The sequence below is a fragment of the Pleurodeles waltl genome, chromosome 4_2, assembly GCF_031143425.1.
Source record: "Pleurodeles waltl isolate 20211129_DDA chromosome 4_2, aPleWal1.hap1.20221129, whole genome shotgun sequence".
Taxonomy (NCBI): domain Eukaryota; kingdom Metazoa; phylum Chordata; class Amphibia; order Caudata; family Salamandridae; genus Pleurodeles; species Pleurodeles waltl.
In genome coordinates this window covers 988,498,010-988,525,634 of record NC_090443.1, presented here as the reverse complement: position 1 = coordinate 988,525,634, position 27,625 = coordinate 988,498,010, and the positions used below count along the sequence as shown (strand labels likewise).

The following is a 27,625-nucleotide window of genomic DNA, read 5'->3' as shown; positions in this document are numbered from 1 at the left end:
TCCTCATACGTTTGTGGCCTATGTGTGTTCCCTGTGTGGTGCCTAACTGTATCACTGAGGCTCTGCTAACCAGAACCTCAGTGTTTATGCTCTCTCTGCTTTAAAATTGTCACTGCAGGCTAGTGACTAATTTTACCAATTCTGATTGGCACACTGGAACACCCTTATAATTCCCTAGTATATGGTACCTAGGTACCCAGGTTATTGGGGTTCCAGGATATCCCTATGGGCTGCAGCTTTCTTTTGCCACCCATAGGGAGCTCAGACAATTCTTACACAGGACTGCCACTGCAGCCTGAGTGAAATAACGTCCATGTTATTTCACAGCCATTTTACACTGCACTTAATTAACTTATAAGTCACCTATATGTCTAACCCTCACTTGGTGAAGGTTAGGTGCAAAGTTACTTAGTGTGAGGGCACCCTGGCACTAGCCAAGGTGCCCCCACATTCTTCAGGGCATATTCCCCGGACTTTGTGAGTGTGGGGACACCATTAGACGCATGCACTACATATAGGTCAATACCTATATGTAGCGTCACAATGGTAACTCCGAACATGGCCATGTAACATGTCTAGGATCATGGAATTGTCACCCCAATACCATTCTGGTATTGGGGGGACAATTACATGCATCCCTGGGTCTCCAGCATAGACCCCGGGTACTGCCAGGCTAGCTTTCCGGGGCTTTCTCTGCAGCTATCGCTGCTGCCACCACTCATACAGGTTTCTGCCCCCCTGAGGCCTGAGCAGCCCAGTCCCAGGAGGGCAGAACACAGGATTTCCTCTGAGAGAGGGTGTTACACCCTCTCCCTTTGGAAATAGGTGTGAAGGCCTGGGAGGAGTAGCCTCTCCTGGCCTCTGGAAATGCTTTGAAGGGCACAGATGGTGCCCTCCTTGCATAAGCCAGTCTACACCGGTTCAGGGATCGCCCCAGCCCTGCTCTGGCGCGAAACTGGACAAAGGAAAGGGGAGTGACCACTCCCCTGACCAGCACCTCTCACGGGAGGTGCCCAGAGCTCCTCCAGTGTGTCCCAGACCTCTGCCATCTTGGATGCAGAGGTGTGAGGGCACAATGGGCAGCTCTGAGTGGCCAGTGCCAGCAGGTGACGTCAGAGACCCCTCCTGATAGGTGCTTACCTTTCTCTGTAGCCAGTCCTCCTGTGTGGGCTATTTAGGGTCTCTCCTGTGGGTATCTCACCAGATAACGAATGCAAGAGCTCACCAGAGTTCCTCTGCACTTCCCTCTTCGACTTCTGCCAAGGATCGACCGCTGACTGCTCCAGGACGCCTGCAAAACCGCAACAAAGTAGCAAGAAGATTACCAGCAACATTGTAGCGCCTCATCATGCCGGCTTTCTCGACTGTTTCCTGGTGGTGCATGCTCTGAGGGCTGTCTGCCTTCAACCTGCACTGAAAGCCAAAAGAAATCTCCCATGGGTCGACGGAATCTTCCCCCTGCCAACGCAGGCACCAAACGTCTGCATCACCAGTCCTCTGGGTCCCCTCTCATCCTGACGAGCATGGTCCCTGGAACTCAGGAGCTGGGTCCAAGTGTCTTTGACAGTCCAGTGGCCCTTCTGTTCAAATTTGGTGGAGCTAAGTCCTTGCCTCCCCACACCAGACAGTAATCCTGTGTACTGCCTGAACTGCAGCTGCTCGGGCTTCTGTGCACTTTTGCAAGACTTCCTTTGTGCACAGCCTAGCCCAGGTCCCCACCACTCTGTTGTGCATTGCCCAACTCGCTGAGTTGGACTCAGACGTCATGGGACCCTCTTTTGTTATTCTCAGTCGACCGTCATCCTCAGATCTTCTAAGTGCCTGTTCAGGTGCTTCTGTGGGTGCTGCCTGCGTCTGCGTGGGCTCTATGTGTTGCTGAGCGCCCCCTCTGTCTCCTCCTCCAAGGGGCGACCTCCTGGTCCTTCCTGGGCCCTGCCAGCACACAAAATCCTCAACCACAACTCTTGCAGTTAGCAAGGCTTGTTTGCGGACTTTCTGTGTGGAAACAACTCTGCACCCTCCAGCACGCTGTGGGACATCTTCTGAGCAAATGAGAAGTTCCTGGCTCCTTCCGTTGTTGCCGAATCTTTGGCTTCTTCCACCCAGAGGCAGCCCTTTTGCACCTTCATCCGGGGTTTAGTGGGCTCCTGCCCCCCCTGGACGCTTGAGTGACTCTTGGACTTGGTCCCCTTCCTTTACAGGTCCTCAGGTCCAGGAATCCATCTTCAGTGCTTTGCAGTCAGTTGTTGCCTTTGCAGAATCCCCTATCTCGACTTTTCTGTCTTTCTGGGGTAGTAGGGTAACTTTACTCATACTTTTCAGGATCTTGGAGTGGGGTATCTTGGACACCCTTAGGCCCATATTTATACTTTTTTAGCGCCGCATTTGCGCCACTTTGTGATGCAAAAACGGCGCAAACTTGCAAAATACAATTGTATTTTGCAAGTTTGCGCCGCTTTTGCGTAAACAAATGACGCAAGTGGGGCGCAAAAAAACTATAAATATGGCCCTTAGTGTTTTCTTACACTCCCAGCGACCCTCTACACACTACACTAGGCCTGAGGTCCATTTGTGGTTCGCATTCCACTTTTGGAGTATATGGTTTGTGTTGCCCCTAGGCCTATTCTTCCTTATTGCATTCTATTGTTTCTACAGAGTTTGCACTAGTTTTTTTAACTGTTTACTTAGCTGATTTGGTTTGTGTGTGTATATTTTGTGTATATTACTTACCTCCTAAGGGAGTATATCCTCTGAGATACTTTTGGTATATTGTCACTAAAATAAAGTACCTTTATTTTTAGTAACTGAGTACTGTGTTTTCTTATGATATAGTGCTAAGTGATATAAGTGGTATAGTAGGAGCTTTGCATGTCTCCTAGTTCAGCCTAAGCTGCTCTGCTATAGCTACCTCTATCAGCCTAAGCTGCTAGAACACTACTAATCTACTAATAAGGGATAACTGGACCTAGCACAAGGTGTAAGTACCATCAGGTACCCACTATAAGCCAGGCCAGCCTCCTACATTGATAAATGATAAATTTCTGCTACATTTTGCATTGTGCTGTGCCATGCGAGGTTCTGCAATTGTAGTTAATATAGCCCTCGACATCCGGGGCTGTTTAAATTCCAGAAGTCACTGCATGGAAGAAATCATAGGAGTATGCAATTACTCCAAGGGTGTAACCAATCTCTAAGGTGAGCTACAAGGTAGTGTGTGTCTTTAGAGATGTCTTATATGTGAGCATACAAATGAAGACTAGAGCATGCACATGCAAGAAACCTTGAATTGAGCAACAGAGAATCTTGGGCATTAGATAATCCTAGAGCTTCCATACAATACAATACAAGCTTAATTGTGAACTATGTATTGCAAAGCAACAAGCACAATAATAACAATTATATGGAACTTATCTGGATGTATTTTCTTTCTTTGTTTTTAGTTTTTGCCATGTTTTAGCCCTGAACATTTTCTTGGTGGTCCTTAGCTCTCTGATGGCTAAGTTCTACCCCAACATTGGAAGCATCATCAGGTGAGTGTAACCAATGGGGTGCGTGCTGTGTTCAAGTGTCCTCTCCCCATAGGAGAGAAGTACTTTGCTCTGATGGTGACCTAGTGCTAAGGGATGAGCATCTTGGCAATATGTGTGCCCCCTAGATTCACGCATCTCACAGATTTACAGATGCTATCGCCACCCTGCGCCAGACGAAATGCAGGGTCCACCATAAGCCAATGGATCTGGGCTTTGACTGCAGACTTCTGCTGGCCCCTGCCCTCTTTTTGACAGTCCTGAATGACGGAAACATTGTGTAGGAAGGTAGCCTCTTTCTAGCCTTGTTACCCCCACGTTTTGCCTGTTTGTGAGTATATGTCAGGTTTTTTTTACTGTCTCACTGGGATCCTGCTAGCCAGGGCCCAGTGCTCATAGTGAAAACCCTATGTTGTCAGCGACTCTTGGACTTGGTCCCCTTCCTTTACAGGTCCTCAGGTCCAGGAATCCGTCTTCAGTGTTTTGCTGGTGCTTGTGGTTCTTGCAGAATCCCCTACTCCGACTATTCTGTCTTTCTGTGGTAGTAGGGTAACTTTACTCCTACTTTTCAGGGTCTTGGGGTGGGGTATTTTGGACACCCTTACTGTTTTCTCACAGTCCCAGCGACCCTCTACGACCTACCATAGGCTTGGGGTCCATTTGTGATTCGCATTCCACTTTTGGAGTATATAGGTTGTGTTGCCCCTAGGCCTATTCCTACCTATTGCATTCTATTGTGATTCTACATTGTTTGCACTACTTCTCTTACTGTTACTTATCTGTTTTGGGTTTGTGTACATATAATTTGTGTATATTACTTACCTCCTAAGTGAGGGTATCCAGCCTCGTACACATTCTTATGTCTAATGAGGAGGAAGGTACGGGCAGTACATTAGCTCTTTTACAGAAAGACTCTTTCTTTCCTCCCCTGCCCTGATCTTCTTTCTTCCTTTGGGTACCTGTGTCCCAGGCTGAGACCTGCCATGCACTACTCTTATTACCATATCCCATGAATTAATAATATATACAGTGACTGTATGTCCAGGGCCTGATTTATGTCTTAACGGTGAAATATCCCGTCCGCCTTAATATTACCATTAGATATCCTATGGAGATCGTAAAAAGGCAGATGGGCTATCCTTCATGCTTGTGACAGAGTATTTCCTCTGCCAAGACCTAAATCAGGCCCTTAGGGGCATATTTATACTCTGTTTGCGCCGAATGTGCGTCAAAAAGTTTGACGCACATTCGGCGCAAACCATGCACCATCTTTAAACTTTAACACCGGAGCCCGCGGACGTCAAAATTCCTCTGTGCGAGTCATTTTTTGGATGCGGGAAACTGCCTTGCATTAATGACAGGTAGGCGTTTCCGCCCAAAAAATGACTTCAAGGCCTGTGCGCCTTATTTATACTCCCAAGTCATTTTGACGCACAGGAGAGGGCGGGCCTTAAAAAACGGCGCACAGCATGATGTGCACCGTTTTTTAATGCCTGGGTCAGTGCAGGTGTTAAGGGACCTGTGGGTTCACTACCATGGTCCCCAGGGACACCCCCCAGGGACACCCCCTGCCACCCTCGCCCACCCATGGCGGACACCCATGGATTGGGGGGACCCATCCCAGGTAAGTACAGGTAAATTGAGGTAAGTATTTTTTGTTATTTTTTTATATTGGCATGGGGGGGCCTAATTTGGGCACCCCCTACATGCCACTGTGCCCACTGACCCTGCCCAGGGGACAGACGTCCCCTGGGCATGGCCACTGGGCAAGGGGACATGACTCCTGTCTTTGCTAAGACAGGGGTAATTTCAATGGTGGTTGTGCATCAAAAAATGGCACAAGTCCGGTTTGAGGCATGATTTTTGCCTCAAACCTGACTTTCACCATTTTTTGATGCTCAACCCCCATTTTCCCCTATGCCGGCGCTGCCTGGTTTGAGTCTTTTTTTTTTACTCTGACCAGTCCGCAGCGCCGGCTAACGTCATTCCTTAAATAAGGTGCCCACATGGCATGTAGAAATGGCGTTCGCCGGCGGTAAAATTTTTGACGCAAACCAGCGCCGGTGCTGGTTTGCATCAAAAAGTATAAATATGGGCCTTAGTTTCTAAATCTGCATCGCCTTTCAATGTTAGCCTTAATTGTGTGGCTGCAACAGTTTCTGCATTTCAGGGAGCAGCTCACTAGTACCCAGTGCTAATAGTCCAGCAATGACAGGGAATAATTACTACAATAACTACCTACTACATCCTAGTTCCCTTTTCTAAGTTACCCTCTTGAGGGGTGTGCCATAAATCAGCACCATAACTGTCTGTTTGCATCACTGTATGCACATTTGATTAAATATAATAGCCATTTTACATAACCCTGGTTAATAGGTAGAATGTTTGCATTTTAGAACTGCCTGTCTTAAGGAATAGCTACTCCTCACACTCTGGAATCCTGGTCCTTCCAATAAAATAACATGTCATGATCCTCTCTTTATACTGGCATCCAACACACCAATGAATTGAGGGTGTATGAACACTTATTGAGCTAACCCCATTACTAATCTATATGAACACACCAAAATGCTACTGAGAATGAATACTGAGTGAATGACACTGAATGGCCTATTTATGAGGCTGCTTGTGTTGCTCATGCACCATGCAATGTGGTGCAAGAGTGACGCAAATCGTAAGACAGATTTGTGAAACCACGCAATGCCAATTGATTGTCTCTGAGTGGCTCCAAAAATATGAAGTAACGCAATGCAGCATAAATCCCAGCAGTGCATTACCCTGCCCTAGGAAGGTGTTCCATGTGTGTTGCGTGGGTGTTGCCACGCAAATCCATCGGATGTTGACACATTCTCAGATTTACATGAATGTGTAAATTTGGGAATGCAGCAAAATCTTACACCTTCCATTGCTTACTTACCGGGTTCTTCAGATCCTGGCAGAATTCAACTACTTGCCGTGCTCCACTGCTGGCTCGCCTTGCACAAACTGCTATAATTACAGGTGTCTGCTTTGTCTGCAGGGAAGACGTTTGGAAAAAGTGGTCCCACGGACTCTGCAGAAACACTTTTGACAAAGTTGTAAATGGAAGATGAGTGGGGGGGCGGGCTTGAGTTCTTGCAACTTGCATACATTCTTTCCCATTGCAAAAACAAACCTCCAAGCAAAGATTTCATATCTTTTTTTTAATGATTATTTATTTAATCATTATATAAAAGCAAACATACAACAATATACATACATTAAATTAAAAGGTCGTGAGTGAGAGTTTCTGAATTACTGGCATACATAACATTCTAACCCATAGCCTATAATGATAAACAATGTGACAAAAATAAATTAACTACATCTCCAGGTTAACGCTGTAATAGAATTGTCATTAACAATGAGATATTTATCTGTATAGCGCAGTCACAACATCGAGGCCATGGCGTGTATGTGCTCTGATATAATAGAAAAAATATACCAGCGACCAGCATATTTAAAGGGAAAAGTAAATAGGCAGTGAGGGGGTAAAGGAGAGCAACATATTCAAGCAGTTATATCCATCATCGTAGCATCAGGGAGACAGAATCTCAAACAGAGTAACATATGGAACGATCAGTTGTATTTTATTCATCGCCTCCCATAGTAGACTCCAGGTATGATCGCAGTGGAGCCCAGATATCTTTCGGCCGTGAGCCCTCATGGGCCAGTTCCCCAAAAATCATTAGTTGTTCTTGACAGTATGAGGCGTCTGTCAGCCAATCCCGCATTCGCGGGTGCGGCCTCGTCCCCAGCACATCACAACCCTATGCTTAGCCAGCAACAGCAGCAGGCCTACCAGTCTTCTGCAGCTCGACGGCACCCCCTCTACACATACAAGCAGCGCCAGTTGGAGGGAGGCAGGCAAGTCCAAGCCGGTCATCTCCTCAAGTACGTGTATAACCTCTAGCCAATAGGCGGAAACGCCCCAACAATGCCACACAAGATGTAAGAACCCAGCATCAGGAGCATGGCATCTCTCACAACTTGCATCTGCGCGCAGGCCTATGGTGTGTAACTTTCTAGGGGTATAATATAAACGATGCAGGAGTTTAAAATGTATCAGGCGCAGCCTGTAATTTGGTGATAACACTCTCATATGCGCACAGCACTTTTGCCATTCCTCCTCAGAAATACTCTCACCTATATCCGCCTCCCATCTAGCTCTGGCAGATAGGCCAGTGCTCCCGCGCTGGACCTGAGTATTCTTATATAATTTAGTAATCAGCCTGCAAGGGGACGGCGCGCTGCACATCGTCTCTAATGCCTGGCATGTCAAAGGCGTTCCAGGGAGGTCAGAAAAGCGGGAGCGGAGCATCGCACATATTCGCAGCACATACAGCCTATTTAAAACAGTATTGCGTCCATCTACAAGTGCCATTTCCGGGGAGATCAATCGCCCCTCGGCAAACCAGTCACCCAACTTAATCAGATTTGAGTCATGAAGGAAACCGCGCAGCCGAGCATCCCGATACATCCGCTCATCCGCAACATCGAGCACAGACATCAACGGGACGAAGGGCTCTCTCACGCCGCAGTGATGCAGCAGGGTGGACCAAGCTTGGGCCGTGCACGCAACCGCGTCCACCCCACGAGGCCGAGATCTGGTGGGGTTCTCCAAGATCCAAGATAGACAGTCTGGCCAGACCGAGTCACCTTTAGGGGCGAGGTGCGGCAAAAAGCGGATAGGGTGAATCCAGTAGTGTGCGAAGTGTGCCTGGGCACAGTAATAATAGAGTTCCAAGACGGGGGCAGCCAGGCCACCCAACTCAAAGGGTAACGTAAGTGTCTCCCAGGAGATCCTGGGCTGTCGACCCACCCAGATCAATCGTATCATAGCAGAGCGGAGTCGTCGCAGAAAATGCACAGTGAGATGTATAGGAATGTTTACAAACAAGTATAGAAATTCTGGCAATATCTCCATCTTTGCAATGGCAATACGTCCAGTTAACGAAAGGGGCAGCGATCTCCATATTTCCACCTTCTCTTCCAGCCAAGTGATAGCCCTGCCATAATTGGCCTGCCAGAGTGCCTCCACATCCTGACTCAACCAGATTCCTAAATATCTAACGGGTTCATCCGTCCAACTGAGCGGGTACCGGGAAGGAGATCTCATCGTTTTGTTAGAAAGGGGCATCACAACCGACTTGGACCAGTTAATGTCAATGCCAGAGAAAGTGCTGAAACGCACTATTTCATCCAGCAGGACGTTGGGGTTTAGACGTGGCTCTCGGACATAAAGCGCAATGTCATCCGCCTACATAGAGACAAGTATTGGGCGCTGGCAGTAAGCCAGCCCCTGGTCTCGATGGTGTTGCCTCAAGCGTGCAGCCAGGGGCTCCACTGCAAAAAGCAGCGGCGATAGAGGGCATCCCTGTCGAGTGCCCCGAACCCCCGGAAAGGGATCAGAGACACTTCCATTTAATCACAGTCTGGCAGTGGGATTCGTATACAATAAACAAATCAGTTTCACAATCGCGCACTGATGCCCCCTCTGGTGAGTAGCTCGAACATATATGTCCAAGCTAATTAGTCAAAAGGTTTAGTAGAGTCTAAGAATACCGCAGCCGCGCCGTCTTCAGCATCAGTTGTGCCTGGAACTGCAAAGTACGTCCGTAAGTTATGCGATGTAGATCAACCCGGTACAAATCCAGGCTGGTCTGGGAGGAGCAGTTTGGGGAGTAGAGGCTGTAGTCGCGCTGCTATCATTTTGGCCATGATTTTGTTGTCTATATTAATCATAGAGAGGGGGCGATACGAGTCGCAGCAGCACTGGTCTTTGCCAGGTTTCGAAACTGTAACTATCAAAGCGTCGCACAGGGAGTCAGGGAGCACACCAGTCTCCATCGCCTCTGCATATACTTCAAGAAGATGAGGGGCTAAAATCTCTGTGAATTCCTTATAGAAGGCCGGGGTTAGGCCATCGAGTCCGGGGGATTTATCTCCGGGCAGACTCTGGATGGCTGATTTTATCTCCTCTATTGTAAAGGGAACATCTAGATAGGATCTGTGTGCATCATCGAGCCAAAGAAGGCTAATCTCTGAGAAATAAGCCTGCGCCGCCTCAGAGTCTAGGCCAGAGGGCTCCTGGTATAACTTCACAAAAAAATCAGTGAACACCTGCATGACCCCTTCCATCCCCACCACGCACTTGCCCATTGCGTCTTCTATCTCAGTAACATAGGCGGTCATTCTGACCTTACCGCCGTCGGAACACTGCACCGCGGTCGAAAGACCGCGGCGGTGATTCTGACATTTGCCCTGGGCTGGCGGGCGGCTGCCAAAAGGCCACCCGCCAGCCCAGGGCAAATCAACCTTCCCACTAGGATGCCGGCTCAGAATTGAGCCGGCGGAGTGGGAAGGTGCGATGGGTGCAGTTGCACCCGTCGCGTATTTCAGTGTCTGCTGGGCAGACACTGAAATACTTTTTGGGGCCCTCTTACGGGGGCCCCTGCCGTGCCCATGCCATTGGCCGCGGCACCCCCTACCGCCATCCTGTTCATGGCGGGAGAGCCGCCATGGACAGGATGGCGGTAGGGGGTGTCTGAATCCCCAAAGCGGCGGAGCGCGCTCCGCCGCCATGGAGGATTCAGACGGGCAGCGGAAAGTCGGCGGTAGCCCGCCGGCTTTCCGCTTCTGGCCGCGGCTGTACCGCCGCGGTCAGAATGCCCGGCGGAGCACCGCCAGCCTGTTGGCGGTGCTACCGCCGACCTCCGCCCTGGCGGTAATTACCGCCAGGGTGAGAATGAGGCCCATAGTCACTAGCCCACGCCCTGCGCAGCATGTTCGCCAGAGTGCGTCCCGCCCGATCTCCCTCCCCATATCTCCTCACCTTTGCGTGTTTTCCCAGGAAGCAGATTTCCCGGAGAGATGCCTCTTCATACTGGGACATAGTGTTTCAAAGGCACGCAAGAGTATCACCAGACCAACCCAGCACCAGGCGCTGTTCCAGGTCTGAGATCTGGGCCTCCAATACAGTCAACTCACGCTGAAGCGTTTGGAGTACATGGTGCTGTTTCGAGATGCACACCCTACGAATGACCATCTTAAAGGCTCCCAAATTGTACCAGCCGAGCGCACCGAACCGACATTCTCCTTGAAATAGTGGTTAATAGCCTTGTGAATCTCCTCCCGAAATACACCATCTCGGAGAGTCCCCTGAGGTAGGTGCCACATATATGCCCTTCCAGGCCCCCCCGGCACAGCTAGAACAAGCCTGACAGACGAGTGGTCTGACAGGGTTCTCGCCAAGTGATCCACCGATTGTGTCCAGAGTTCCACGTCCCGAGGCCCCAGCCAGCAGTCTATACGACACCAGATGTTATGCATATAGTTGACACACGCCCCCTCTCTTTTATCCCCATGTTTCACCCTCCAGAGATCAACCAGGGAGCCCTCATCCATCACCGATCCCAGCGCCCTAGTGGCAGCAGAGTGCTGCACTTTGGCCCAGCTCTCGCGATCCATCACCGGATCAAGAATTACATTGAAATCTCGGCCCCAGATCACTGTACCGCTGCCCAGTGTGCTAATCAAATGCCATACCTCACAGAAGAAGTCGGGTCATCTGTATTAGGGCCATATACTGCGACAAGCCTGCAAGCTCTGTCCAGCAGCGTGCCACTTAACAAAACATATTTGCCATTTGGATCTACGATTTCTTTCTGTTTTCGCCAAGGCAAGCCCCTGCGCAGCAGAATTGCCACGCCTCTTGCATAGCTAGAATATACTGCACAGTGGCATTCTCCTATCCAACCACCCCTCAACCCGCCCTGCGTAGCTGCCGTCAAGTGAGTCTTCTGTAGCATGCATATATCAATTTCGTGGCATTTAACATATGCAGACACCAGCCAAATCTTGCGTCGGTCATTCAAGCCTCGCACGTTCCAAGATAAACATTTAATTGATGTCATGTCTCCCTATGCGTTGCATCACTCTGGATGTTTCATCACATCTCTGTAACACTCCCTCTCTGCCTCCAATCACACTCACGGAATGGAAAAAAGGAAAAAAGTACAGAAAGAAAAACAGAAACAAGAAAATATACATCCAAGCCTCCCTCCCACGCAGAACCCCCAATCTGGTCAGTGCTAAGTACCCATCCCTGAAACATCGCAAACTTCAACCCTAACAAGTGACACATCATTGGGACTCATCCAGAGGGCGTGTGCTAGACCATCCATCCCGCCGCCCATAGTTTGGGGTGGGGGAGGGTGGGGCATAGGGCCCAAATTCAAACCTAATATTGAAACGACTGTCATAACTTTGCTATTAATAGAACGCCCTTGTAGCCGCAGCGCAGCGGTCTTCACCACCAAGTCCCAGTTAATCATTGTCACTTAAAGATGGACGTTCAGCTCCCGAGGCGTCTGCGTCCACAGCTGCAGACCACTTGGGGACCGTTTTAGCAAACTTGGCGGCCAGCTTGGTATCAGTAAAGAAATGTGATTTTCCTCCATGTTGCACCCTAAGCTTCACGGGATAGATGAGGGAGAATCTGGCATCTGTTTGGCTTAGGGTGCGTTTAACCGGCATGAATGCCTTGCGTGCCGCCTGTACGCTTGGAGTATAATCCGGGAAGATACCCAAGTCTGAGTTTTTGTAAGTCAATGGTCGTCTGTCCCTGGAGAGTCTAAGGACCATGTCCCTATCGCAATAGTTTAATAGGTGAGCTATAATAGGGCGTGGCAGAGTGCCAGGCGGGGGACGAGGTCCCAGGGATCTACGTGCTCTCTCAACTACCAACAGTTGTGAAAATTCGCCGGGGAAGAGATCGGAGAGCATACCTTCCACAAAGTCCTCCATTCTACCCATGTCAGCAGATTCCGGAAGACCAATTATTCAAATGTTATTGCGTCGCGACCTGGCTTCCAAATCCTCAATCTTGTTTCGTATAACTTCAAGTACGCGCTCCATGCGCAGCAGCTGTTCCCGTTCGCTGTTATGTTGATCCTCCAACTCAGACGTGTGCACCTTGAGCTGATCAAACCAGGAGTCATGGTCATCTACTCTTGCCCTGATGCGATCCATCCGTTCAGTCAGGTGGTCGAGCTTGGAAACTATGCCAGAGAGGCTACTTTTTAGATCTAGAAACATGGTCTTGACTGACATGTCCGAGTCGCCCTCCACCATGGGCGTCCCCTCCGACTGTGAGGCAGAGGTGACGCCCCTCTTCCTACTGCCCTCGAAGGCAAGTTTCGCCTGGCGTTGATCCGTCTTGCCCATTTTCACCAATCTCTCTAGAATTCGATGTACAGAAGGTGTTCGGAGTGCAGGGCCAAAGAATGATGTAGGTTGTAAGTCTCAGCCGCAAGGAGCGTCACAGGCACGACCAGGAGCCACCACGACCAACCGGCCCGCAGTGGGCAACTGACCCAGCCCCCGCTCCACAGGGGCCTCCTCCAGCCCTCGCATCGGGGTTACAGCGCTGGAATCAACTGCTTCCCAAAGTCCACAATGGGGGAGAGAGGATCCAACAGGGGCAGTCCGACCATCCAGAGGCAGGGTCCGCACTCCCCACCCAGCCCGACAAGGCCGGCGACAGAGCCCCCTCAAGGCACAGTATAGGTGCGAGGCCAGGCGCAAGGGCTGTTCTCCGGGTTCCCCACACAGCCAGGGGACCCCACCAACCTCGCCAGGAGCAGGACTCAGCATAGTCACAGCACAGGGGGCCCCCCACAAGTGGCAGTTCAGCGGGCCTCTATCTGGCCCAGGGACCCAGATCCCCCACCTCCAGGCCCCTCAGCAACAGTGGGGGGAGGAGGCAGACAGATGACTCACCTCCCCGTCAGCACCAGGGCCGAGACGTCCCCAGCGCCAGTGGCGATCCCCTCAGGTGCGCGGGGAATCCCATCCAGTCATGCCGGGGATTCTCCGACGAAAGGCTGCAAAAGGAAAATCCCCCAGTCTCGTGAAGGGTGCAGACCAAGCCCCCGGGAAAGCAGCAAGACCCAAAGCGCAATCGGGGGTCGCGGCACACACCAGCCACCGGTCCAACCCCGGAAACAAAAGCCGCCGCCCCCCCTAGCAACCAGAAGGAGTCCGCGCCGCAGCGTCCCACCCGAAGTCCGCCGTCCACAAGAGGAGCTCCAGGCAGGGCCCTCCCTCAGCGTCTCAGGTCCAGTGGGAGCCGAGGCGCCCGCCCAACAGCGTCAGGAAAATCTGGGCTAAGGCTCCAATACGGGGTCCGCCATTGGAGCAGCAGCGGCACACATCCGCCTGGAGCAGCCCGTTGGTAAATTCGTCAGGAGGCAGCCACTTCGAGAGAAGAATTGCACGGATTATGCCCAGGCCCCGGCAGAGGTTCACGGTGTGACGGCCATCTTGCCGGCGGCTTAGCCACGCCCCAAAGATTTCATATCTTTTACAGAAAGAAGCAAATGTCCTCACATACATGATTTTTTGTTCCCATGCTGGAATGCTGTTGTTATTTTACATTCCTGGATCTTCCATGCCCGTCATTGTGTACCTGTGCAGGCAAAATGTATGTCGGAAGGGCTAGTCTCAGCAGAGTAGCCTTTAATGCACCCTGACCGTCACCTCTGTGGGAGACCAAGGCCCATATTTATACTTTTTTTTACGCCACATTTGCATCACTTTTTGACTCAATAGCGGCGCAAACTTACAAAATACAATCATATTTTGTAAGTTTGCGCCGCTTTTGTGCAAACAATGACGCACAAAGTATAAATATGGGCCCAAGTGATTTATGGCACCGCTCCTACTCTTTCAAACTCTAGAGGACACCTTTCTTGTCCAAGGACTACACTACAAGCCTGCTTTATGATCTTCTGCATCATATACATCTCTGTCTCTGATACAACCATTGTCTTTCTCTGCTTTTTATAGGACTAATGCACTGGTGTTGAAAGAATCATTATATATATCAGAGGGGGTGACCGTTAAAGGCATTTAAGAATTCTGGCATTGTGTTATATCATTCAATTAAATACCCCAAAAAAATTCTCAATTATTTAAACAGTGACAAGGAACTCACAGTTCACATTGGGGTGTAGCAGGTATTGAGGTTCTCTTGTCTGAAATCATTATTCATCTCTTAATTGTTTTAATTTTCTGGTATACCCCAGTGTGCCTATTTCCATTTATGATCAATTTTCTAGAAATTAATCCCCTGTTATAATGTGAATTATTTTTATTCTGAGCTGAGTGGGTTCCTTTGTTGAATTTTTGTTTCTGACTCTAGTCTTTATTATTTTTCTGTTCAAATTAGAATTGTGTTGACTTTAGATCATTCCTTTTGGATGCTAGAACATTTTGGGACTGCAACACATGAATGAACTAATGCTAGTTCTTACTACTTATGAATTCAGTGTTTAGGATTATGTTGATTATATGTGGATATGTCCCTTTGTGGATGTAATTAGTGCACTTGCCCAGTGATTATTTTATTGACAGATTTTTTTAATTCTGGATTTTCTTTTTGATAATTGCTCATTATGTTATTGTAGGAAGCTGGCTCTTTATATACTATATCAAAATGAGATATAGTGTGCACAGAGTCCAGGGGTACTCCAGAGGCTTAACAGAGGCTAAAGTAGATAATACTAATGCTCTCTTTTGTGGTAGTGTGGTCGAGCAATTAGGCTTATCAGAGGGTAGTGCAAAGCATTTGTTGTACACATACACACAGACAATAGAAGAAGCACACACTTAGTGACTGAACTCCAGAACAATGTTTTTTTATATAGCAAAAATATATTCTCTTACTTTATTTTAAAACCACAAGATTCAAGTAGCAGGTAAGTACCTCAAAAGAGTTGTATTTCACACAGGTATCATGAGTAATTTGTTAGAAAATGGTAAACCCCGGTTGGGGTTCAAGTTAACTCCAAACATCCACCACTAGCAATACGGGCCGGTCAGGTGCAGAGGTCAAAGTTGAGCAATTTTAATGTGGGCTCCTATGGAGACAGGGGATACTCAGATTCAGGCCTGCCTGCAGGCTCGGAGGGCAGGCCAGGGGGGATTGAAAGAGCACTGGAGTGCCCACAAGTAGGCACCAAACACAAACCCTCAGCGGCACAGGGGTGGCCAGTGCAACCAGGACGTAGGGCTTCCAATGCTGTTCCATGAGGAGATCCTGGGGGTCACTCAGAGGCTACAGGCAAGGTCCAGGGGGGTGTCTCAGGCACACCACCAGTTGGACAGGGAGGAGGACATCCTGCTGAACGAAGTTGCACTGGGTGTTGGTTTCTCCAAGGCCTGGGGGCTGCAGGTGCAGTGTGTCTTTAGGCGTCTGATATCTTCGTCCAGAGCTTCGCGGTCAGGGGGTTCTTCGGGGTTCCCTCTGCAGGCGTCGTCGTGGGGGGTGGAGAGGTCAACCCAGGGTGGGCACTTGCTTGCAATTGCCTGGGGACCCTCTCTTGCTGGGAGGACCACCTGGACACAGGCCGTGGGCGTCAGGTGCACAGGGGTCACGACTCACGCATCTGGAGTGAGGTGGGAGTCCTTGGTTGTTGGATTTTCTTGGACAGAGCCACTGTCCTCGGGAGTTCTTGGTCCTTTTGGGTGCAGGGCAGTCCTCTGTAGTTGCACAGAAGATGCTGGTCCCGCTGGATGCGTCACTGGACTTTTGCAGGTTCTTGGAAGCAGGAGACAGGCAGGTAGGGCTGGGTCCAAAGCAGTTGTCGCCTTCCTTCTTCTCTGCTGGGGATTTCAGCTAAGCAGACCTTCTTCTTCTTATACCTTGCCCGGAATCTGGTGAGCTGAGTTCAGGGAAGCCCTTAAATAAGATTTAGGGGCATTACAGGGGTCAGAGGGCAGTAGCCAATGGCTACTGTCCCTGAGAGTGGCTACACCCTTCCTGTACCTACTCCCTTTGGAGAGGGGAAACATTCCTAAACCTATTGGTCCTTGTCCTCCAAACCAAGATGAGGATTCTGCAGGGAGGGGTGGTCACTTCAGCTCTGGACACCTTAAGGTGGTCTCAGCTGAAGTGGTCACTCCTCCTTGTTTTTCCTAAGTTTCCCACCGAACTTGCCGCCAAAAGTGGGGCTTTGTCCGGAGGGCAGGCACATCCACTAGCTGGAGTGCCCTGGGGCACTGTAACATGAGTCCTGAGCCTTTATGGCTCACCGCCAGGTGTTACAGTTCCTACAGGGGGAAGTGTGAAGCACCTCCACCCACAGCAGGCTTTGTTTCTGGCCTGCAAGAGCACAAAGGCTCTCACCCCATGGGGTCAGAAATTCCTCTGCTAGTGGCAGGCTGGCACATACCAGTCAGTCCTACACTACAGGATTGGGTAAAGTACAGGGGGCATCTCTAAGATGCCCTCTGTGTGCATTTTTTTATAAATCACACACTGGCTTCTGTGGGGATGTATTGTGCTGAGAAGTTTGATACCAAATTTCCCAGTATTCAGTTAAGCCATTATGGAACAAGTGAGTTCGTAATGACAAACTCACAGACCATATACTTAATATGGCCACACAGTACTCAGAGGGGCATATTTATACTCCGTTTGCGCCGAATGTGCGTCAAAAATTTTGACGCACTTTCAGCGCAAACGTTGCCCCATATTTAAACCCTGACGCCCGATCCGGCGCACCAGGAAAATGGCGCTATGTGCGCCAGTTTTTGGAAGCGGCACCCCGCCCTGCGTTAATGACATGCAGGGTAAGCGTTCCCGTCCAAAAACAGACGCACATAGCGGTGCGTGGTATTTATGCTCCAGGGCAAAAATCACTCCCGCGCGGCAGGCGGCGCAAAAAAATGGCGCAAAGCACGAATAGCGTGAAATTTTAACGCCTGGGTCAGGGCAGGCGTTAAAATGGGGCAAACACACCTGTACTTAATCAGAACACACAGAACAAACAACAGAGCAGCAGAGCAGCAGAGCAGCAACAGGGAGACATGGAGGTGCTTTTTCTTCAACGTGCACGTAGACGCAGAGCCCTGCAGCAACAACAGCAGCCACAACAACAACAGCAGCAGGGACCCCAAAGACAGTGCAGAAGGCAGGAGAGGATATTCCGCCCACGAACAACCCTGCATGGCCGCAGGGAACGAGACATCATCCAGAGGTACCGGTTGAACTGGCAGGCCATTCAGCAGCTGCTGACAAATATTGAACAGCAATTGGCCCCCACTTTAGTGACTCCACGCACTATCCCAACCGAAACAAAGCTGCTTGCCGTACTTCACCTGCTGGCAAGTGGCTCGTTTCAGACAACTGGTGCCCTGGTTGGTGGAATCTCACAACCATCTTGCTCCGCATTCCTGCCTAAAGTACTGGATGCCATCATTGGACTGACACCCCGCCACATCTGCTTCCCTAACACAGTGCAGAAGCAGCAGGAAACAAAACAGGGGTTCTACGCCATCAGTGGCTTTCCGCACGTCCTTGGTGCAATCGACTGCACACACGTATGCCTTGTGCCACCTGCTGCGAGTGAACACCTCTACCGCAACAGGAAGCACACACATTCCATCAACGTGCAGGCCATAGTCGATCACCAAGGACTGATCAGCAACATTGTGGCTAAATATCCTGGGAGTGTACATGACGCATTCATCTTCCATCACTCCACCATCAACCAACACTTCCAGGATGGACGGTATGGCAATGGACTACTTGTTGGTAAGGACAAAAATCTACTTATATACTCACTGCACAGAAACCCTCAAGGATAAACAACACATACACCACAATAGCAACACCTAGACAGGAACACACTGAGGTACTCACATCACTAGCCATGTGTCACAAGTCACCATTGAACCTCTCACACATTTGAATTTACTCCACAGCTTAGTGTGAAGACATTCATGACTGTGGTTGCCTAAATGTCACCTTGCAAATTGGAAGTCTCACAATAACCTGTACACTAATACAATGCATAACTTTTAAGGGATGGGATGGCCTGGCTATGTTCATATGAACGTTTCTAATACCCTTTCATGTTTCAACTCTGCATGGAACTATCATCACACCCCCAGTGAGGACACACGGACACCTGTGTCACAAGTCACAATGCAAGGGAGGGCACACTGTACTTGAGAAACCAATACATCCTGCTGACAAACAGTTAGACAACAAACACTTGCTCAGCCAAGGAAAAAAAACAATGCCAAAGTTTCCACCAACAACCATAGGTTGTCACATTAGTACACAAAATAGTCACAGACAACACAACACAACTACTGCCATCAAAGATACGTACAACAGTGCCTCCTACATCTAATTGATACCATTCTGTGTTTCTCTTTCAGGTGATCAGGGGTATGGCATCCAGCCTTGGCTAATGACACCATATGGGAACCCAAATACTGCTGCTGAGCGGGCATACAATGACGCCCACAAGAGGACACGCAGCATTGTGGAGAGGACCTTTGGGATCCTAAAGTCAAGGTTCCGCTTCCTTGACATCACTGGCGGAAGCCTACTATACTCCCCAGAGATGGTCTGCAAAATCATACTCACTTGTGCCATATTACACAATATTTGTGTACAAAGGAACATTCCCCTCCTTGAACCGGACCCAGACATGCCTGAGGATGATGATGAGGAGGATGCTGGCCTGCAACAGGAGGGGGAACAACCTAACACCGCAGCAGGAGTGCGTAGGCGCCAACAGCTTGTGAACAATTTTTTTACTTAAGTTATTATAATCACTTGTATTCCACACTTGTAAATAAACACAGATAACAAACACCACATCATGCTTTGGCCTATTCATTTCTGACCACCTTTAGTTTGAAATAGCTGAAGATGAATGTCGTCTCATTGATCAAGAATGCCATTAAAATTAATCACACCAAAAATAAACATCACAACTGTATGCACAGAGGGTAGGATGTGACATGTTACATTACCATACACAGAGCCCAACAAGAGTACAAATGTGACAATTACACATGCCGGATCCAAACAACTGAAACAGTCTCTCATCCAGCCCAAAATTGGAGATCATTTGAAAGTCACATCACACGTGTTCAGAGACAGGGTGGGACCATCCATGTGTACGTGAACATGTCATCAATGGCTTCTCTCAAGTGTATGATGTGAGCAATACACAATTGCAACAACATCAGCTGCCACTAACTCAGGAGGAGACCTTGAAGTTACAGTGACAACATACACACAGACAGGTCATACTGGATCCACATTCCCACACACATGTACACATATGTCATACAACCAACCTAATATTTGAAAGTAGACCATCACAGTTGTGTCCCAGTTTGAACCTAGCAGGAAGATTGTAACATGACACTAAACCAGTTTATGCAGAAAGGGACACAGACAAGCAAAACAATCTTCGCATTATCACATCGTGAACGCTGAGAGTCTTGCAAACTTAGGGGGTCATTCTGACCCTGGCGGTAATTACCGCCATGGCGGAGGTCGGCGGTAGCACCGCCAACAGGCTGGCGGTGCACCGATGGGCATTCTGACCGCGGCGGTTCAGCCGCGGCCAGAAACGGGAAGTCGGCGGTGTACCGCCGACTTCCCGCTGCCCTTGAGAATCCGCCATGGCGGCGGAGCGCGCTCCGCCGCCATAGGGATTCTGACACCCCCTACCACCATCCTGTTCCTGGCGGGTCTCCCGCCAGGAACAGGATGGCGGTAGGGGGTGCCGCGGGGCCCCTGGGGGCCCCTGCAGTGCCCATGCCAATGGCATGGGCACTGCAGGGGCCCCCGTAAGAGGGCCCCACAAAGAATTTCAGTGTCTGCCTTGCAGACACTGAAATTCGCGACGCGGGTGCAACTGCACCCGTCGCACCTTCCCACTCTGCCGGCTCCATTCTGAGCCGGCGTCCTCGTGGGAAGGGTGTTTCCCGCTGGGCTGGCGGGCGGACTTTCGGCGGTCGCCCGCCAGCCCAGTGGGAAAGCCAGAATGACCGCTGCGGTCTTTCGGCGGGAACCGCTTGGCGGGCGGTGACCGCCGAGGTCAGAATGACCCACTTAGTCATATGAAAATGGTATGCAACTTAGCTCCAAATCATCATTACTGCAAACATCAAATGGGCTAATGAGATGAATGAATGGTCAACAGTCATTCATACCATATGGCCTTACATTCGCCCGCTGCTGCAGGTTTGCCAGGATATGATAAAAATACTCCATGGATACAGTAGCTATTCTAGATGGTCAAACCCTAGGGTGCTGGGGGCCTAACTCCACCTCTACCACCCCCAAAACATACAAGAATCATGTACTTGTGAACTAAACACATGCATAAGGCACATGTGTGGCCTCCATGTCACAAGTCCTACACAAATATGAAACACAAAATCATAATGGGACATGGTCAGCCCCATAAAAACTGAAAGTGACTCTCCCACTCCCTGTTAGGGCTACAGATAAAAGCATCCCCATCATAAAGGTGGGGACATTTTGGAGACGGAATACATAATGGTATCAAAAACATCATTTCAAAATAGCCATCAGCAATTACACCAAATATGTTGTCAAATATGGTCAATACATTAGTTAGCGTATCCCAAGCATCACAGTGTGAAGGCCGTCTATACATAAAAGTACGGACATTTGTCATATACAAACACAAATGTGTCTCACATCGCACCGTTTGACCATGACAAATCAACTTTCCAAAGCTAAACACCTGAAGACATTTGGATAAATTTGCTCCATATTCTACGCATACAGCATGGCCGTCATAATTTGTTCACGTACATGAGTGCACACAATGCAGAGTCAGATACAAATGTATCCAAAAGTGTCTTGATATTTCACCTTCAAATTATTATTTACATCCACAATATTTTTGACTCTGCATCATGTGCACTACTGTACGTGTAAAAAAAAACACGCCCATGATGTATGCGTGGTGAAATTGACGCTACATGGACAATATGTTGGTCATTTCATGTACAGTATTAATTATTAATATTCATATCATATTTTTTCACTCCGCATCATGTGCACCACTGTACGTGTAAAAAAAACGACGCCCATGATGTATGTGTGGTGAAATTGACGCTACATGGACAATATGTTGGTCATTTCATGTACAGTATTAATTATTAATATTCATATAATATTTTTTCACTCCGCATCATGTGCACCACTGTACGTGTAAAAAAAACTACGCCCATGATGTATGTGTGGTGAAATTGACGCTACATGCACAATATATTGGTCATTTCATGTACAGTATTAATTCTTAATATTCATATCATATTTTTTCACTCCGCATCATGTGCACCACTGTACGTGTAAAAAAAACGACGCCCATGATGTATGCGTGGTGAAATTGACGCTACATGGACAATATGTTGGTCATTTCATGTACAGTATTAATTCTTAATATTCATATCATATTTTTTCACTCCGCATCATGTGCACCAATGTACATGTAAAAAAAACGACGCCCATGATGTATGCGTGGTGAAATTGACGCTACCTGGACAATATGTTGGTCATTTCATGTACAGTATTAATTATTAATATTCATATCATATTTTTTCACTCCGCATCATGTGCACCACTGTATGTGTAAAAAAAATAGACGCCCATGATGTATGCGTGGTGAAATTGACGCTACATGCACAATATATTGGTCATTTCATGTACAGTATTAATTATTAATATATTTTTTCACTCCGCATCATGTGCACTGTAATGCGTCATAAAAAATTGACGCACAACTGTGTATGCGTGAAAATATGACGCATAACGGGAAAATAAAAACGGCGGCCATTTTATGCAGGAAGTGATGTAATAGGATATCCTGTTTACAAAATCTGTACTGGGAGGTAACTTTCACTTTCACTTTGCAGTCTCAGATTTCTCTAGACTGTGTGGTTGTGTGAAAGGTGTTGTCCTGTGTTTTACTGCTCTAGTGTCCTGTGTGCCTTGTATTTTGTCTTAGTGTCAATCTATTATTGTTGTATCACATTGTCTCAGTCTGTTTAGTGTTATTTTGTCTATACCTGTGATAGTTTGTATTGTCTGTGGGAGTCTGTTGTGGGTAGCATAGTTTGGGGGGTTAGTTGGGCTATTTTTCTACTTCTCCTTTTTCTTTCACACCTCTACCTTTCCCCATTTCCCCCTTTATATTTTATATTTTGTTGGTACATTCTTATCCCTCTCAATATGTCAGGTAGGCCTCGCCTGTCCAGGATGGGGGAAGACGAATTGGGGGGGTTCATATGGCTCGTAAGCCATTTCCTCCCACTAATGCTGGAAGCTGGGGGCCGTGTGATACAGGGGTATCACACGGGGGCCAGGAAAATCCGGTGGGAGAAGGTGCGCCATCACCTGGTCCGGGTCTATGGGAGTCTCAGGAATGTACACCAACTCAAGCACCGCTGGGCAGATCTGATCACCAGGGAACAGGACCTGCTGGACCACCTGGGACTCCAGATTGGTGGCCATGTTGGTGAGTAAAAAACAATTACATGGGAATGACAGAAATCGGTGTGTGAACATGTGATGATTGTTAGCGAATCTGCAAAATAAGTAGCTGAGTGTGTGTAATGCCAGGGAAACCTAGGCCCATGGTTATACACATTAATCCCCATTCTTGCAACACATGTACACGCAATGACAGCTTTATAAATTCAACATCTATTTGTATTATGCTAAGTCGCCCCCTCTCTGCGTCCCAAAATGTTTCAAATGCTGCGCTACAAAGGTATACATATGTGTCCTAATGTGTATTTGTTGCAGAATGTGTATGAAGACCTATGCTACCAGTCCGATGGATCATTTTTGCAACACATACCAGATGCCTGTAGCTGCATGTAATGTAGTGTTGCCTTTGTGTCAGAAAAGCAACACGTGAACGGCTCCATTTGTACTCCACTGGTCATAATGGCCAGTGAGTACGTCATGTAGAAACAACATACCTACAGATGCAGACGCCATAGCTAGACAGAAAATTGGAAACACATGATGATGCTATACATGTGTGTTGCCGTCACGTCACATGAAGTTAGTCATGTTGTTCACACATATGTCACATGTGTGTCTGGTTGCTGTCTGTTGACCCTGTCCAAATAGCCTGTTTAATTGTGAGTGGTCATGCAGTCCTCATGGAACCAGTTTTGGAATGTCTCTCGGGGATGCACATGCTGAGATGTATGGATAACATTATTGTTGGGGCATACTAATGGAGGATTAACTTGGACGACACCTGACTGTCCTGACCACTGCATGAGTGTAGTAGGGTGTGACACTGGAGCAGGAGACTCATCCAATGTTAATGTTGAATACAAAGTGATCCATGCAGGATGAGCATGTGTGAAAGTCTATCATTACCATGTCATTTTCACACAGTGTCATTGTAACAGAAATCTTTTGTCCGTTCACCCAGTCTGAGTATAATCTTTGTTTCATGCTTTACAGGTGGACCAGCCCCGTACACCGTGGGAGAGGTGGCCCATTTTGACGACCCCGATACCTACAGTGAGTGTCGCCTGAGTGCTATTTACATTGTTTGGTAATGACGCATGATGGATTACTGTGTGTTCAAGAGAATTCATGATTTGATGTGCTGGCCGTTCATTGGCTTTATTCTTTTAGTGTGATATCAAATTAGAATTATGTTTCTGCAAAGCAATACGTAGTCATCTCTCAGATTGAGGGGCTGTAGCCCATTCAATTATGGCGGCAATTGGGAATGGTATGACTCATTTCGAATAGACTGGTCAATGTTAGATTTGGTCAGGGACTTGCCATGAACTGAGTCTGCATATCAGACTGACAGTCTCCCAGATAGCTTAGGCACATGGCACTGATGACAAGTGCTTCTTCCTAGTTGAGGATGGACTGTGTACACTGTAGGTTGGATCTTCCATGGGCATGTACTTCCACAAGGTGAACTCGAAGTGTGTGTGACTTGAGTGCAATGCCCTAGGTGTTCAGTTGAATCATGTGAATGGATGTACTACCTCCCCTGTGTGTGTTGTTAAACATGCCTCACTAATAGTATGTTATGTTGGGCTAAGTCATAACATTTTGACATGTGTGGACCTGGGATGTGACAAGGTTGGGCTGACTACAACGTGTTGCTAGCCCTTCATAGGTGTTGTGTGTGAAGGCACATAATTGTTGCACTTTCTGTACACTCCTGGGTGTGCATTGAACATGGGATTGTTGGTTGTTCTTCCCACACCACCCACAAAGACTGGGATGTTACTGTGAAACAGGGTACCTAGGACTGTAGCAACCAGTATGTTACACGTACTTAACACCTTTTGTGACTTGAGTTAGTACCTTGGGCCAGAGTGAGAAAAATGTCTACACGTTGCAAATGGCATGAATATCTGTGTGGGATTTGCAAACGTCTGTTTCCTAATCCAAAATGTCTTTGGTGGTCATGTACATATGAGTAAAATGCTTTTCAAAATTGATATAATGAAGGGTTTTACCAGACCTACTTGCAAATCACAGTGGTAGGCAATCCCATTTGCAACCGAGTACGTGGTTGCAAAGTGAGTAGCTGTTATCATCCACTTGAAGTGGATGGTAACCACCTTGCTGACTGGAAGGGGTCCTCATTGTAAAGCTTCAGCCTTTGTGAGTGGACTAAAAGAATCCTGCGCAAAAAAGCCAGTGGTCTAAGGGACCAATAATTACCGTGAAAATTTCCAAGTACAATTGTTGTGATTTAAAAATAATTGCAGCTCATTTTTCTTTCCGGTAAACGGCCTACACTTGGGGAGAAATAACTTGCTTAATTTAAAAACAGTCACGTCTATGGAGTTCTGCTGGTCCCAGCAGGCCACCATCCCCGTGAGTGCCCATGTTGCTAAGGTGGGGCAACTTGGAACCCACATCATTGATGTTCATGAGGTGGGTTTTATGGACCCCATAGCGACTCGCAGACGGTGTCAGAGACACCGTTCTGCTTTGCAATTTGCTAGTTGATTTTCCTAAATTCCTACATCTGACACCTAGTGTGGACACATGATTCTGGGCCAGGGGTTCAATCTTAGCACACAACTAATTAAAAATGCTATTGAGTGAGGAGTGTGAGTGTAATCACATAGAATGACATATGTACTGAAGTCAGTATGCGGAAGAGCTGGTGCCATAATGTCAAATGCCTTAGGTATGATTTGGATGAGTAGTTTAGGGTGATGTCATCCATCATGTAGAGACATGGATATGCTAGGTGTGATATGACCTTAGGGATGCATGATTCACATGTACTTCCTCTGAGCATTTCCGTGAACTATGTTGTAACAATTGCTGCATACAATATATTTCTAGTAATGGACAAATGAGCCATTGTGGGATTCAACCCACTGTAAATTCAATGCTCAATATTTCCCTTTTCTCTTCACAGCTGCAAACCTGAGTGCCGCAGAGCGCAACCATTTTGAGCACAGGGCAATGAGGTACAGGCACATCCTGCAGGTGCAGTGTGGGTATCGGAGGATGGCCCGCAGATACAATTCCGATCGGGCCTCCGGGGCGTGGTATGCCACACCACAGGCTCCACCAACGGTGCCACCTACAACCACCAGGTCTGCCCAAGGGGACCCAGCGACGGACCAGCCATCTTCCTCAAGACCTGGACCCAGCCGTGTGTTGGGTATAGGGCTGTCCCGTGGCCACTCCACTCCAGCGACAATCCCCACCTCCACCGGCACGCAGACCAGCAGTGACCCTCCAATTGACCCTGCAGCCTTCCAGGCATTGTCTAGGAAACTGGACAGGTTAATTCAAAAGGTGGACAACCTGACGGAGGACATGGCGGAGGTTAAAAAGAAGGTGCGCTCCATCCGGCGCACACTTCAGAGGGCAAATCTTTAGTTATTTTGCCCTCCTGAACTTTTACCCCTCCCCTCTCCCCTCTTTCCTCTTTTCATACTGTTAGTTGGGTTTGGGGGGTTACTTATAGGATAAGTATAGGTAATTAGCTTAGTTAGTGTTAGGTAAGAGGGTGGGGGGTCCTTATACTTTCTATCTAATATTTTTGTGTGGGTGGGTGGGTGGGGGGCAATGTTGGGATTCCTGTTTAATAAAAAAAATAAAAATAAAAAATATATAAATATAAAAAAAAAAAAAATACAAAAAAATATATGTTTGTTTAGGATAGTATAGTATGTGTGTAGGTTAGTAAGTGTTGTCCTGCATGTGTCTTGTCTCTTAATGGTGGGTGGGGGGTTGATGTTTAGATCGTTTTGTTACATGTGTAGAGTAAGTTTAGCTTAGGTTAGTTAGGGACAGTTGTGGGTTAGTAGTAGTCAGGTTAGATTAGTGTAGGTTTACCTTTCCCTTAGTTGCCTCTTTTATTACTACTTTTAAATAAAAAATGTGTTAACCCTTTACCTGATGCGTTAGGTGCTACCTTTTCATGGCCTTGACATCAGTGTAGCCGAAATGTTAAGTATGACATTTGTGTTCCATGCTCCCTATCCCCAGGCTTATGAGGTTTAACATGCCAGCTACCCGTGTGCTAACTTGGTAAGTATCCACCATGTTGGAGAGCCACCATTGGTAGTGTGCATTGATCATCAAGGTTTGGGGTTGGTATGTATCCTACTTCACAAAGAGTGCTTCCAGACTTGTTATTGTAGGTAAATAGATAGGTCGGACAGCATTGTGAAGTTCAGGGAGAGCTTTATAGATGATGATTTGTTCACACTCTTGTCTTGTTGCTATCATTGCTGACCTACATCATGTGTGTACTGATTCAGCATGACTTTCCTTCATGGAAGTATACGCCGTAAGGGTGATTGATGCAGTGTAATTTGTTTATCATTCCTTTCATTCTACAGCATAATTTCAAATTTTAGTATTGCATGGTGCCTACATTTCTCAGCCACCATTAGTTGTGTAGAATAGCTATAGATGGTGCATCATTCTGTCCAACACAGCATGATTGTGTGTGCTTAGTCCCTTCATCAGTTATTTTCCTCAGTATAGTAAAGCTATGATGCAATCCTGGCCACTGCACAGATGATTCAGTATACATGAAATCAGGACAGTAGTATAGAGAATGGACATGGTTTCCACACAGCCACTTTGGAGTTATCTACTGCACAGTTGAATTTTGAAATGACACAGAGACACAATAGGTGTGCAAGTGATATTTATTTATAAGTGGTGTTGTGCAAAATGTCCATTCACCATGTTT

General features: G+C 47.8%; 1 protein-coding gene across 1 annotated transcript in view; it reads left to right on the top strand.

Moving 5' to 3' along the window:
* The window catches only part of LOC138293967 (neutral amino acid transporter 9-like), a 378,670-nt gene that overhangs the window by 323,843 nt on the left and 27,202 nt on the right, over positions 1-27,625 (top strand). The window contains exon 8 of the mRNA XM_069233229.1: positions 3,441-3,530. Coding sequence (XP_069089330.1) covers positions 3,441-3,530 — 90 coding nt within the window. The remainder of the gene's footprint in view (positions 1-3,440; positions 3,531-27,625) is intronic.